The sequence below is a fragment of the Crocodylus siamensis genome, chromosome 1, assembly GCF_052110815.1.
Source record: "Crocodylus siamensis isolate JL-2025a chromosome 1, ASM5211081v1, whole genome shotgun sequence".
Taxonomy (NCBI): Eukaryota; Metazoa; Chordata; order Crocodylia; family Crocodylidae; genus Crocodylus; species Crocodylus siamensis.
In genome coordinates, this window is record NC_143395.1 from 188,932,049 (window position 1) to 188,947,503 (window position 15,455).

Genomic DNA, 15,455 nt, shown 5'->3' on the forward strand with positions numbered 1-15,455 from the left:
AGCAGTACTTTGGCTTGCTAGGGTAACTGAGAACTGAATTTGACCTGTTCTTTGTAAAACTCTGGATAGGCAAAAATCCATGCTACATAACTAAGAAGGAGTTTTCTCTTTTCTATATATCAACAAGATGTTTTTAGAAGGAAGTGTTGCTGTGATACAGAGTAATGCTACAGCATTTAAATACTTCACAATGGCAGCTGAAAAGGTACTGTAATGAAAAATTTTCTCTTCCTTTTTTTTATATATTTTGAGAAAGTATTTGTGATCTGTACCTCTCTTACTTTACGAGGAAAAAAAAACAGGCAACCCATTTAATGGAACACTGTTCAGTATGGCACATTTCTGAGTATATGAAATATAATCAAGTAGTATAGCTGGTTATTTTTAAAACAGTTGGTTATGTCTGGGTAATGGGAAAACAAGCAGAAAAGTTGCCAAATAGGAACAGGCAGAACAACTGATTGTGTGCAAATTAAGTATCAATTCTGCAAGGTGCTAATTATCCTCAGTTCTCATTAAGCTCAGTTGCATCTCAAGATCTCACTAGGTGTAGAAAGGATGAGAAGTATCAAGTGCCCATTGACACACTGGAGCCTGTTCAATAGAAGCAAGTAGATCTTGAAGTTTTAGGAGCCATTTGTGTATCTACAAATATTCTTTTCAGAGGACAAGTCCAAAAGTACATGCTGTACTGATGAATGTCAAAGATGAAGCCAACATTTCCATCCAGCTTCATACAGAAACTATAAAAATGAAGATATATCTGAGTAAAGCAGATGAGAAACAGGTTTCCATTGAGCTTTTATATGTTAAATAAGGTTTAAAAGCACAAAGATCATAAACAGTTGAGGGAAAGACCTATTCTCGCCATCTTCCTGCTAATGCAGGAAAAAAGTGAAGATTCTGGCAGAAATTAACATAGCTAATAAATCATGAATTATGTTCACTTCATTCTTACCTCATTCCATTGTGATCAAATGTAATGGGGATCATACAATACTATATAATGTGTAATGAATATAGAATACATATATCACAGGTAGCATAGCACTAAGACACAATAGAAGAAAATAACAAGATGATGTATCCACTAAATGGAGTATAGCAGGAGTGCTTGTGTAATTTATACAATACTATAATTTTCAACCACTTCCGCCTGTGCTGCCTGTGAAAGATACCTAGGATCAAGGGGCAGGACAAGATTCCAGACACCAAGGTGCTCAGAAGATCATCGCTCCCCTGTATCCATACCCTACTGAAACTGGTGCAGCTAAGATCGACTGGCCACCTTTCAAAAATGCCCAACACTTGCCTGCTGAAGATAATCTTCTATGGTGAACTGTTAAATGGAGTACACTTTCTCAGTGCACCAAAGAAGCAGTACAAGGACACTCTAAAGATGTCTCTAAAGAGTTTTGGGATTGACCCAGGGTTGTGGGAGCAAATCGCTTGTGACCATCCATCCTGAAGGTCATCGGTCTGGAGTGGAGCACTGGCCTTCAAGCAGCGCATGGCAGAGGCAGCGAGGGAGTGTGTGGCCAGGAAAACGAGGACTTCTCATGTCCAGTCCTCGTCACTCTCCTGCCCCTATTGCAGCAGATTGTTCAGGGCAAAGATAGGGCTTATAAGTCACCTGCATACCCACGTGACCTAGTCTCCACCCCACTCCTCTCTATTTCCTCTTTCTTTCTCCTTTTTCCTCTCTTTCTCCCTTTCTCTTTTCTCCCTCCCTTTTTCTCTCCTGCTTCCTTTCTCTCTTCTCCCTTCCACCCCCCAGCCGCTGGATGCAGTCATCTTTGCTCGCGAAGGACAAACAACATAACTTTTAAGAAACTATTAAGGAAGCAATCAAGACAAGGAAGCTAAGATGGTATAGGTCTGTTTGCTTTTATGAGCTGGCTTAAATATATCATTCATTACTGACTATTTGCTTTGGCCAAAACACAACTGTTTCTGCTAAATATCTTATGAATTGGAATAAGATCATGTGAACTGAGTAACAAAAAGGAAATAGTTGTTGAAACTGTAGTAAATACAGACATTCAGAATTCTAGTTGGGGCTGGCTCTATCTGAACCTTGAAGCTACAGAACTCTGTGTAATGAAATGAAGTGGGACTATTTCCTCTTCTTCATAAGGATTTCTTTTTTGGGAGGAGAGTTGGCTTTGGACCCCTCTGAAGAACGAAAGACACATCTCACCTATAGTTGCATGCAGTGTCCAGGACTGTTCACGCAGAATCTCTCTCCAACAGCCATTGATAGCACAGCTTCAATGGAACACTATTACCAGGCTTTACAACAGACTGTTATTTCTGGGTTTCTCCCTCCTTTGATCCTCAGTATGGTGAAGCTGGCATGAATATAATACGGCTGAAGCTTTGCAGGACCAGTGGAGTAAAAAATGCACCCAACCCAGTCTACCTACACCTCCTCCAGCCTGCATACTTCTCAAGACCCCACCTTCCATGTGAGTCCAGGCTAGAAAGAAGTTACATAGCATTTTGTGCAGATTTTTGACATTTCAACTTGGTTTTGATCCATTTCAGAATGAAAATAAGCAGTTTGCAGTCATTCATGAAAAGGAAGATAGCCTTATCTCTTTGGCAGTCTGTCAGTAGGTTGCTCAGGAGCACTGGAAGCCCTGCAGGCCGCATCCAAATGAGGACATGTCTGCGGCACCACATACCATACATTCAGCTGTTCTCTGCCCTGCAAGAAGATCCTAGGTTCAAAAAAACTTGTGCAAAAAAAAGCGGAGCGGCGCACACGGCAGCCTGGCTGGCTGGAGTCACACTCGGGCTGCTGGCCAGGCTCCGTGTAGCAGAATTGCTGCTGCTGCAGCCCCAGGAAGGCCCCAGGATCCCACATAAGGCTTCTGGGGCCAGCCCAGTACTGGCCCCAGCCTCCCCTACCCCACCTGGGGTAACCTGCCACGTGCCACAGAGCGCACGGCACAACAATTCCTCAGGGAGACGTTTGTGCCACTGCTACTTGTCCCCGGGGAAACAAATGTCCATGCTCGTGTGTACACTGCCACAGTCTCCAACTCCAAGCTAGTTCACATGGCAGGCTGCCCTGGAGCCAAGGACCCTGAAGCCCTGGCTTAGGAGGACCCAGGTGCTTGCTAAGAGCTGAGTAAGTTGGTCAGAAACCAGCACATATGTGATGGGACCCTGTCTGGCAGGTAGGGGTCTACTGAAACGTCACTGAATTTAAGCCTCTACAAAGTATTTCAGTTCCAATGATTCAGGACATTTCAGTTAAAAACGTCAGACCTTTGCTGACCACCGCTGATCCGGACCCTGAGGAGCTTCCATAATATTCAACGTCAGGTGTCACTACTGCAGCGATGATTGAAAGCGCTTCTTGCATGAGAGGGGAGACTACATACCATTCAGAGTATGCACCCCTAAGGTAGAAACAAGTCCTATTGCATCTTTACACATTATTTTTTTAGGCTCCAGGGTCCCATGAGATTCATCAGCTTGGAAGTACTAATTTAGTGTTGGTCTATAAATCAGTATCTGAATTCATAGTTCTAAGTTCCCTCTATAAATAGTACAAGGTAAGTATAAATAATAATAGTTAGCAGCTATTTTATAGCAGCGCAGTCCAACTGGCAGCCTGCAGGCTGTATGAGCCCCCAATGGGTTAGTTTGCAGCCCCCAGGCTCATGCCTGGTTCCTGCTTGCCCCCGTTGCTCCAGTCTGCTGTAGACAAATCTCCCAGCTCCCCTCCCTCCTCTGGCTTCCACTCCCACCCCAGCGAGTGGTGCAGTACAGTGCTGGAGGAGCCCAGGTCCACAGCAGCTGGTGCAGTTGGGGGAAGCAGTGGCTGGGAAGCTGAGGGTGGGGGCAGGGTGCCCACAGGCACGGTGCAGCTGGGACACCTGTGTGGCACAGTGCAGTGGGAGGGATGCCAACATGGTGTGTGTCCGAGATGGCCTGTGGCTTGTGCTGGTCTGGCTTGGATGCTGTGTGGCCCCACCGGGTTCAGCCCATACTGGTGTGCAGCTCCCAGCCACTTACAAGGTGGACAGCCCTGTTTTACACATTTATGTTTAAGACAAGAATTTTTAAAATGTATTTACTGAAGAATTAAAAGCAAACAATACATTTTTTTAGGGCAATGCTGTTGGAATATGGGGACTAGGTCTTCTTTATTTCCAGGGAAGAGGAGTCCCATTGGTAAGAATTAATTTTGTTACTTCAAACATGTTTCTTACAATATAACTAGTAAAAGTCAGAAAGACTAAAATGTTTAATCAGTACTATCTTTAGATGGCTACTGTCCAATATAATCTCCTTTAATAGGAGATTAGAACACAAATAGTGTATCATTTAAATTAGAATTCAATTTAAACAAAGTCTTGTACCACTGCAAGTCTGACAATTTTTGTTGTATTCTGAATACATCATTGTGCATCTTTCATGGCATTTTTCCTGCCTTATACTCAGGTAAGACAGAAAAGAATCGCGGCCAGAGTTCAAGGAAAAGAATGAAAACAAAATGAATTTGATTCTATTTACATTTATTTAAAAAAATGTGAATTATTTCATTGAACTCCATGGCATTGCACTGTGGAAAACTAATCTGAGATAAGAATGAGGTTAGGGTCTCGCATAGGAGGCAACCTGCACATTGAAGAAAAATATGATTTGACTTCTTTGTTCCTTTCACTTAACGGGGTACAACTAACAATCTGCCATTAAACACTGCCACTCAAAAATGAAACATTTTTGTCTTTCTGAGTACTGAATTTTTACCATGAGGGAAGATTCACAGAACTTTCTACAACAGAGGGTACTTTACCTTTCAGAACTACACTGTAGCTTTTAAGTACTTTGAAGATGCCGCTGAGAAAGGTCTGGCAGATGCACAGCTCCAGCTAGGAATCATGTATCACTGTAAGTTTTGTGTCTTTACCAAAAAATTGTATTATCTATTTATGTATGTACTTATTTGATTTATAGGCCACCCTCCCCGCAAAAGGCTCAGAGTGGCTTACAATAAAACAAGATAAATCCTAAAACAGATAAAATATGGAATAATAATAAACAAGATGAAAAAATAATAAAACAATTCCCCAAACAGTGCCCTGAATAACAGCCTATGACTTAACCCTGCCTGCTAAAAGCCTACCCATATAAGGTCTTTTAACACTTCTGATGGGCTGCAAGGGGGGTGGAAGTTCCAAAATTGAAGAGTGACCCCTGAAAATGACATCCTGCATGTTTGCAGTGTACAAATGTGGCATACAGACAGACCTTGTAGGTGGTTGCTCTTGACTAACCTTAGAGATTTGCGAAGGATAGAGGAGGAGATGGTCCCTTAGGTATGTAAGGACCAGGCATTACTCTGGTAGCGATATATTTACAAAAAATAAAGGTTCCAATCTAAATCTGATTTGCAGCTGGCACTGGAGTCAAGAAAGACTATAAGCTTGCTTTCAAATATTTTTACGCGGCATCTCAAAATGGGCAACCCATTGCTGTTTATTACTTGGGCCAGATGTACGCTGCAGGAACAGGAGTGTTTAGATCATGCCAAAATGCAGTTGAGGTAAATCATGCTTTCTTTTAAAAAAGTTATTAGTTATGTAAATAATACCTGGGGGGAGGGGGTAATTTTTGGTTTGTTTTTTAACTTTTGTTTCCATGGTTTCCATAGAGGTTCTCTGTTCTCTGTTCTTTTGTATCCAAAGTCTGTACTTGCAGATGTCAGAGAGGAAACATCTGTTTAGATTGGTTCTGGATTACACCACTGTAAATTAGAGTTGAAGGTAACCCACAACATCCCAGTGTGACAGCTTTTACACCTTTAAGTCTACTTTGTCATTTAACAACATATGTTCAAGTACTCTTATTTGACATTTCTTGAAAGTAAAGTCGAATCTTTCTGTAGGATCATAGGAACGTAGGGCTGGAAGGGACCTCATGAGACCCTCTAGTCCAGCTCTCTACTCATTGCAGGATCATCTCTGTCTATAAACTATCCCAGTGAAGTGTCTCTCCAATCTGCTCTTGAAAATTTCCAGGGATGGGGACTCCCCAACCTCTCTAAGTAGCCTGTTCCAGCATTTAACCACCCCTTGTAGTGAGAAAGTTCTTCCTAATCTCCAAGCTCTACATGTTTGATTTGACCTAAAACCCCTAAATATTTTAAGTCCTTAAATATTTGACTATCGATAGAACATTTTAAATATAGATTGAAGATTTTTGGGTGGGTTTTGGTTAATTAACTCTTTTCTATGTTCTATAAATACATTCAGTTTATCTGTCCCCTTTGTAACTCAGACAGCTGGCATTTTTGTTAAGATTTTATTTTTTTACACTGCCTTTTCAACTGTACATGTATAACATGGTCTTTTATAGTGACTTAAGGAGTATTCTTCTACACAGCCTTCCATGAGTGTCTTTACATTTTGCAAAAAAATATCCACAAGCCACAGTGCACCAGAGTAATTTCTATTCCCTTCACTTCTCTCAACACTAGAGGACTTCTGGGAAAATATCTTTGCACAAATATTTTAAGTTTGATGTGCTTTAAAATTAATGGGGGAAAGGTGCTTTTGAACGCCAAAGTATTAGCTAGTGGTATAACCAGATCATTGTTAATCTGTGAGAGAGTGCAATCTCACCAATGGATGCCAGTCACAGACAGCCAGTGCCTTTGGTGGTATCTTGTAGCATAGAATATAGACCTACATATCTTCCAGCTTAACTGGGTAAGAGGCTAACACCACACTGTTTTGCCTCAGTTCATCAAGTTATTGCACTCCAAATTAAATTTTGTTCATTTGGTTCAGTTGTTTGACCCTGTTCCGTGTCAGTCAATGCTGTATCTTGTGAAAGGCTGTTAAAAAGGGCCGGGGTTCATGATGGATACATGAGCTTCCAGTGCAGCTCTGATTAAAAAGACTAATGTGATAGTTGATGTATAAGCAGAGGAATATATAAAATAGGAGAGTAGGTAGGTTATATTATCTTTATACTCAGCATTAGTGTAGATATTAGAATGCTGTATCCAGTTCTGGTGTCTGAGGGTACTTGTACACGTGACGGGGTTTTAGTTCTCTTTAGTTTGTGCCAATTAAAAACCCACCATTTCAATATAGGGACTTCCGTCATGTCACAGTGATGACACTACCATGGGCAGGATCTGCCAGAAAAAAAAAAAGCAGCGGGGGCCCGATCTTTATTTTTCCCAAAGCCTGCCTTCCTCTCCCACGGCCAAGGGCTGAGCTGTCAGCCGGCCCTGAACTTCAGGGAGAATCCAAAATCCTCTGCAGTGGTGGCACCCCCTGGGCAGCACCTGCCTGCTAACACCCCACCTGGGTGGTCTCAGGGGGCACTGCTGCTACGCAGGGAAGGACCGGGGGCTTGGCTTGCTGGCAGCCTGTGCCCTAGCTGTGGGAGATGTAGGCAGGCTCCAGGAGAAAAAAAAAAGTGGTGAAGGGCCTGATCCTTTTTTCCCCCCAAAGCCTACCTGCCTCTCCTGCGGCTGGGGGCCAAGCTGCTGGGAGGCCAAGTGGTCCCTGAGCTGTGGGAGGTCCTGGTCCTTCCCTCTGCGGCGGTGGCACCCCCTGGGACCACCCGGATGGGCTGCTAGTGGGCAGGTGCTGCCCATGGGCACCACTGTTGTGCAGGGAAGGACTGCAGGTCAGGGACCACTTGGGCTGCTGGCAGCTCTCCCCGCAGCTGTGGGAAAGGCAGGTAGGCTCCAGCACCCCATGCACCATCCCTGCCATCTTCCCAGTGCTTGGGACCGCCCAGGAACGGGCTGGCTTGCCCCTGGGTCAGCGCAGCAACACGGCATCAGGGCGGCTGGGTGTGCTGGTGGTGGGAGAGGGCAGCAGGTATAGTGCACGGGGTGCTGGAAGGCTGCCAAACCCAAGCTTTCCTAAGCATGTCTGGGCTTCCAGCACTCTCTGTACCGTTGCACTTTGTTACATAGCAAAATAAAACACAGCGGATGGATTTTACCTTGCTACATCATAAGGTCATTTAAAGTGAAATATGCTGTTGAACGTGTACATCACGATGAAATTAAAGAGAAATTCACCACTGCAGGTGTAAACAGAGATGCCAGTAATATGGCGCAAAAGGGCAATTAAGCCGCTTTAACGGCTAATTTTGTCACATGTACAAACAAGCTGTGGTTCAATAAAGACCTTAAATTGTAAAGAGTCCAGAAAAATGCCACATGGATGATTAAAGAATTGGAACACTTACCTGATACTGAAAGACTCAGGAGCTCAGTTGATTTAATTTATCAAAGAGAAGGCAAGGAGTGACTTCATCAGAAGCTATAACTATCAACAAGGGAATCCTCTGATAATCCACTTCAGGCTAGCAAAGGTATAACAAGAACCGTGAGCTCAGAGTTGAAACTCATTCATTAAACTGGAAGTGAGGCACATATATTTATCACTGAGAGTAATTAATCATTGGAACAACCTGCCATCATTGATAATGGATTGCCATCATTAGAAATTATGAAGTGAAGTTTAGATTATTTTTTTTTAATGATGTATACTAGTTCAAGGACAAGTATTGGATCTGAAGCAAGAATTAATTCTGGCAAGTTCAGTGCCCTGTGCTGTGAAGTAGGTTGGACTGCATCATCACAATGGTTCCTTCTTGCCTTAAAGATCTTTTAAGCAGTTTTGCCATTCTTATTTGTGGCTTGATATGTAGCAGTGCATCTGAAATATCCCCTCTTATATGAAGTCTTACATGAGAATCTTGATTACTTCTATTTCTTTATATGCAGGTAAGGCAAAAATGTTAAAGTAGGCATGAATTCATCTGTTTTATTGATACCTTTATACCAGTGAAAGATGCAGTTTAACATAACTTCTTTTTGTGTAAATAATGTGCATAATTAACTCTGCTGCATGCTACAAAAATGGCAAACTACTCAAATGATTGCTTCTGATTAGGGATAAAATTTCACGGGTTTGTTCTGTCACTGTGCCTCTGTTCAGCTCTACCGAAGTGTTTGTGAACTGGGAAGTTGGTCTGAGAAGTTCCTGACCGCATACTTTGCTTACCAGGCTGGTGACACAGATTCCTCTCTTGTTCAATATGCATTTTTAGCAGAAATGGGATATGAAGTAGCTCAAAGTAATTCAGCTTACATTTTGGAATCTGGTAAGATTGGTTATTTTCACTCACATATATATTGAAGTGTCTTGTAAACCATGCTAAGTCAGTGTCTTTTACAGAAAAGGTTAAAATTCTCAGGGAAGATCACAAGTATCCATTGGCACTTCTCCTGTGGAAGAGAGCTGCAGCTCAAGGTATGTAACCCTGAGTTAGAAGTAAACTGTTTATAGCTGCCCACTCTTGTTAGTATAAATTTCCTCAGCTCTGCTTCTCAGTGTGGATTGAGCTCTAAGTTAACTCTTGATAGATGTGCTATCAGACTAAAATGCTTTAGGTTAAAGTGCTCTTTTGAATGCCTGTGCCACGTCCCATCAGGCATTAAGCTAGGTTGCATTTGCTAGTATCCCAAGGGGCTCCTCATGGGGCAGCATGCTCACCTCAAGCAGAGTTCATCTGCTCTGCCCAAGTATCAGGCTGGCTCCACCCCCTTGGCTGTTCCTAACCCAAGTCAGTGACAGCCTCTGATCCCAGCCCTGTGTCCTCCCTCCAGGCAGGCAGAGCTCCTTTCACAGCACAGGAAAAAGCAACTCAGGCCCATGCTGCTGCTCCAGGTGGATCTCTGCAGGGAGAAGGGCTGGGGGGTGGGGGGGGCTTGCAGAGACTGTACACATGTGTGCATACGGATCTAAGTGTGTGTGCGTGCATGCATGCATGGGTCTCCAGCCTGGCCCTGAGCAGAGCCATGGTGCAGTGGGCAGGGTGTGGATCTGCTGCTGCCACTGCTACTGGTGTTTGGTGGGCTTGGGGGATGTCTGTGTCCATGTTCATATTCAGCCTGGCCCTGAGCGATCATATTCTGCACACATCCCCTCCTCACCCCGTTCTGTGGCAGATCTAGGCAGAACAGGTGCACCCAGCCCCTAGTGCATCTCTGTAGAGATTCCAGTGCCCAGCCTGCCCCCTCCGGCAATCAGTAGATGGGCTCCCCTACCTGGATCCTGGCCCCCAAGTGTCCCCAGCTTGGCCCAGAGGTCCCTTCCAACCCTGCTTCTCTGATTCCCATCACTGACAGAGCAGTGAAGGGTTGACTGCTCCCCTGCACCAGGTAGCCAGTCAGAGATGGCTTGCCCATTCAACTGTACTCGGGAGTCTCTGGCAGGCTGGGAAATCCATGGGGCATGCTGGGAGGCATATGAGAGCTCCCCCTACTTGCTGGCCTTGAGCAGTGCAAGCCCCTCTTCCACCGAATGGAGAATGTCTGTTTGGTTCGAACATGCTCTAACTTATAGCACTTTAAGTTAAGTGCAATATCTAGACTGCATTTGCCGCAGGCTTTTAGAATGTCTATACTTACGACCTCATTCAGAAAGACATAAGCCTTCATAGGTGGCAGCCTACTTTGTCAGATCCTATACTAGCTGCTTTACTAAAATCATCAATGATTTCTCCCTCACCTTGTTCAACAGTCTCTTTAGTCTCTTTCCACCTAATTCCTGATCATGCTAGTCATTCTTTCCCTCTCCTTGAGACTTAAGCCTCCAAACTCTGACCTCTCTTCTTTCCTTGCTAGTTGAACTCCATTGTTTCTGTCAATTTGTCTATATCCTTTTTCCTGATCTGCTAGCACTGCAGGGTGGGGTGGGAAGGATTTGTTTAAGTCCCCTTCATACTTGTTGTCTTAGTGCTTGAATCTATTTCTCATTGTTTGAAACATCATCTTTATTTTAATGACAACCAAATCTTTTCCAACCCGTTTACGGTACCTCCTTCTATAATTCTAGCTGTATAGCAGGAACTGCATCTGGAAAAAATCATTAAGGAGTCTATGTTTGATAGGCTTGCAAAAGATAGGATTCTGAATTTCAGCCAGCATGGCTTTGTTGCAGGCAGGTCTTATCTTGCCAACCTCATCTTCTTTTACAATCAGGTAACTCACCACCTGGATAAGAGAGAAGTGGTGGTATTGTATACCTTGACTTCCAAAAAGCCTTTGATCTGGTAATGTTCTTGCGAGAAAATTGGAAGATACTGGGCTTAACTGTGAGATGGTTATGTGGGTAGGAAGCTGGCTGCAGGGTAGGATCCAGAGAGTCCTAATGAACGGATCTGTGTCATGCTGGCAAGAAGCAGGCAGCAGTGTCCCGCAGGAGTCAGTACTTGGTCCTGTACTTTTCAACATATTCATCAATGATTTGGATGTCGGGGTGAAGAGCTCACTGGCCAAGTTCAGAGATTACACCAAGTTATGGGGAAGCATGGTCACATTTGAAGATAGGCTACAGATACAGGTGGATCTAGACAGGCTAGCAGGTTGGGAAAGTCAGAACCAGCTGAGGTTCAACATTGAGAAATGTAAAGTGCTGGGGACAAACAGTCCCCTGTGCAACTACAGGCTTGGTAATGCCAACCTGACCAGCACTCTGAATGAAAGAGACCTGGGGGTAATAATGGACCACAATATGAGTTGAGCTGGCAGTACGATGCTGTTGCCACAGGGCAAGTAATACCCTGGCATGCATCAATCGATCCATCTCCAACAAGACCAAGGAGGTGATCCTTCCACTGTACTCAGCACTGGTAAGATCCCAACTGGAATACTGCATCCAATTCTGGGCACCGCATTTTAACAAGGACATGGCAAAATTTAAGTGAGTACAGAGAAGAGCCACCCATATGATTAGAGGCTTGTATGGCAAGCCAGATGAGGAAGGGCTGAAGGACCTGGGACTTTTCAGCCTGAAAAAGAGAAGGCTGATAGCGGCTCATTGCTACATCAGGGGAATACATCAGGGGCTCAGTGAACAACTGTTCAGCAAGGCACCCTTGGGGAAAACAAGGAGTAATGGCCACAGACTCCTGGAAGGCTGTTTCAGGTTCAACATTAGGACAAACTTCTTCACAACTAGGGTGTTCAGACTGTGGAATAAGATCCCTCCAGGAGTGGTGCAATCATCTACCATGGAAATCTTGCAGAGGAGACTGGGCAGTCACCTTGCTGGGGCCACCTGACCCCCCACCTGTTAGTTTTCCTGCCTGGTGCAGGGGGCTGGACCTGATGATCTTCCAAGGTCCCTTCCAGCCTTACAATTTATGAATCTCGTATGCTTTATTATTGGTAACTAAATGTGAACAATTAATTTCCTCTCATCTGCCAGACTAAGGCTTTTCTTCTTTCCCCTTTCTGTCATCAAAATTCCCATGCTTTTCCATGTCATCGTGACTCTCAAACCTAGATTTGTGTGTCACACTTTTTTCCATACACATCTAGACTCTTGCTTAGTCTTATCTGCTCTTTCCCTTCAGTGACCAAAATTTGTCTTTCCGCACTTTTTCTGTCACTGAAACCACAGTGTATGGATTTGACAATATCCCTCGCACAGCTTGTCTTCTTACCCCTCTGTTTCTCCAAAATGCTGCTGCCAAGAATGTCTTTTGCCACTTGGTTTTGTAAACCCTTTTGCTCATCTTTCACATCAGATACAAGTCTGTCATTTTAATTTTCAAAACCCTATACAATTCCGCCCCCTGCAGACATTTCAGTCTTTATCATTGCCCACTTTCCCTTCTGCTCTCTGTATTCAAAGTGGCCTTTCTAGCAGTTTTTTTTTCAAATTATTTTCCTTTGTTATACTCATACGTTCTTCCATGCTACCCATTTAGGACATCATTCCCGCTTCACTATTCTAAATGTGCTTGTGACTCAAATCCCTCCTCTTAAATACATTATCCAGTTTCTGTTAATGATATAAAATCTTAGTCCTGCACATTTCATTTTAAACAATTAAAAAAAAAAGTAATTTTTTTAGGGGAGCAAATTTGGCAAAAAGCACAATTTACTCTAGATTTTTTTTGCCATGACTATTTTCTTTCTACTGTTTTCACCAGGCAATGCATTTGCTAGAGTCAAAACTGGAGACTACCACTTCTACGGTTATGGAACCAAGAAAAACTATGCCACAGCAGCATTTTATTACAGCCTGGCAGCTGATCACCAGAACGCTCAAGCCATGTTTAATCTGGCATATATGTATGAACATGGTTTAGGTATTCCAAAGGTAATATGAAGCACATATGGAACCATTCATGTGTAAAACTAACAAACAGATGTTGTAAATGAAAGTGTGAGCAGGTATAATTTTGAACTATGCTGATTAAATATTCTGGGTGAGGCACTAGCTCTCATCTGGGAGAAAATTAGGGGAAAAATAATTATTACAATTGTAGAGGAGGATGAAACAGACTCTGATATACAAATGTGCATTGAAATAACACAGTGAGAAACAGCTGAGTGGTCTTCCACCTGACCCCATAAACACACAAATAGGAAGACAGTTTGTTAGTACATTAAAAATGGAAATTCAGATTGAACAATGTGATCAGCCCATGTGTTTCATAACCACAGGACACCCGTAAGACTATTAGTTTACTCAAATTAAAATACACAGTCAATTAATTTAGAATAAGAACAACAAAGATGAATTAAAGATTGGAGGAAAAAAAAGGCATATTTTTTCATAACTTAGCTGAGATTCAGTTGCTGCCTTGGAATCACGAAGAAATCCCCAACTCTAATTCTAAGTTTGTAGGGCAAGAGGGGAAAGTATCAGTTTGCTTTAGCCCTTCCCACTGAAAGCCCAATATTCACTCTGTGCTCTATGAAACAGGCAATCTGAACAGCTAACTGACTATCAATTCATGTGTGCACTTGTCTTTTTTTCCTCTTTCCTATCCTCTCCTTCCCATTTCTCCATGTCTGGTTATGTCCTTTTCTATTTGTGGCTTCCTTTTCTTTGCCTCTATTCATCTTTTCCTGCCCTATATTTTCCCATTTCCTCCTGGATCTCTGTCTGGCTTCCCTATCTCCCCCAGCACCCTCAGATTTTCTACATCCTGTCCTATCTTTTACCTTCTCTACATCAATTTCTTCCCTTGGCCTCTGGCAAATGTGACATGTATCATGCAATTAATGCAAGTTTCATGCTTTAAATGGTAACATACCAGATATTCATTTATTACATGACTAAAAGGGCAAACCTGCCTCAGAGAAGTTATTCACTGAATGTCTCCCGTCCTGTCCTGCTTATCAAATAGGGGGACCAGGAAGGGGGAGCCCCTGGATCTGAAACAGAAAGGTGTGTGGGCAGCCCACAACTGGGAAAGCACTCCACAGTTCTGGGGCTGCCTGCACACCGTTTTAAGTGCCTTGTGTGGGAGCAGCCCAAGACGCAAGAAGCACCTACCAGTCTTAGACTGGTTGTAGGCCACAGAGTTTAAGGGGAATGCTGCTGCAGCCCAAGACCCACCAGTGCCCCAGGCTGCCTGCAAATCTGGACTTCTAAAAGGTGTACAAGCAGCTTGGGAGGGGTCACTTCCCAGTCCTGGGACTGCCTGCATCTCCTTTAAAGGCAGCAGGGGTGAGGGGACAGCCTGCAAGCTGGGAACTTGAAAAGAGCGCTAATTCTGGAACACCAGCAGCCTATTAAAACACAAGTAAGTTAAAAAGGCTCGGGAGTCCATCAGTGAACCTGTAAGGTGATGGGGTGAGGGCAGATACAGGGCAACCCTCTATCACCTAGTGCCTGGAGGGTGTTCCCTTGTCAAGCTCCAGCTTTGGACATGAGCTTTATTTTTCATTGAGCTACAAACTTTGTAGCCTGGCAAAAGTAACGTCTTATAAACATCCCTGTCCTTGATCTGGCTTATTTGCAAGAATCCTGGCCTAGGTCCTATGATTGGCTCTTCTGTCACTCTACTGACCGCTCTTTCCTCTTGTGACTCTTTCTCCTCCGTTTTCTTGGAAAGTAAGGTTCTGCTGCTATAGGTACAAATATATTAACTCAAAAGAGGATTGATGAGGATTTGGTATACCCCACCATAACTTCAGATGATGCCATAGTGTGGCTGGTGCCTTGTAGGCAGCTCTTGTAGCTGCACAACGGGATAAGAGAATGCTGGGAGAAGGTGGGCAGGAGATAGACTTAGGGGACTTGCTATCCATTATCTTACTCTGTTGTAGTCTGCTCAGAATGCCATGGCACTTGGGAGAGCACTTCTTTTTAGATGACACCCTTTAAATCACTAGTTCTGCCACCTACGCATATTTCAAATTAGGGTGGCTCCTTTTAGCGCAATTTGTTCGCTCCTCACTCTTGGCAGCCCTACAAGCTACCCCAGCTATGGTAAAAGGAACAGAATTCGATTCCCTCACATGCAACAAGAATATTTTACTAAATTGTCAAAAGACTCAGCAAAAGCAATGGAGCTGTTCAAGCATAACTACAGGCATCATTCAGTCATCAAAACCTTTATTACTGGTGACAAGAAGCAAAAGACAGTAGCTTGAG

General features: G+C 43.6%; 1 protein-coding gene across 1 annotated transcript in view; it reads left to right on the plus strand.

Annotated features, from left to right (window-relative positions):
• The window catches only part of SEL1L2 (SEL1L2 adaptor subunit of SYVN1 ubiquitin ligase), a 100,351-nt gene that overhangs the window by 73,823 nt on the left and 11,073 nt on the right, over positions 1-15,455 (plus strand). Inside the window, exons 11-17 of the mRNA XM_090051185.1 lie at positions 128-205; positions 4,126-4,188; positions 4,821-4,908; positions 5,415-5,563; positions 8,991-9,156; positions 9,231-9,305; positions 12,997-13,166. Coding sequence (XP_089907311.1) covers positions 128-205; positions 4,126-4,188; positions 4,821-4,908; positions 5,415-5,563; positions 8,991-9,156; positions 9,231-9,305; positions 12,997-13,166 — 789 coding nt within the window. The remainder of the gene's footprint in view (positions 1-127; positions 206-4,125; positions 4,189-4,820; positions 4,909-5,414; positions 5,564-8,990; positions 9,157-9,230; positions 9,306-12,996; positions 13,167-15,455) is intronic.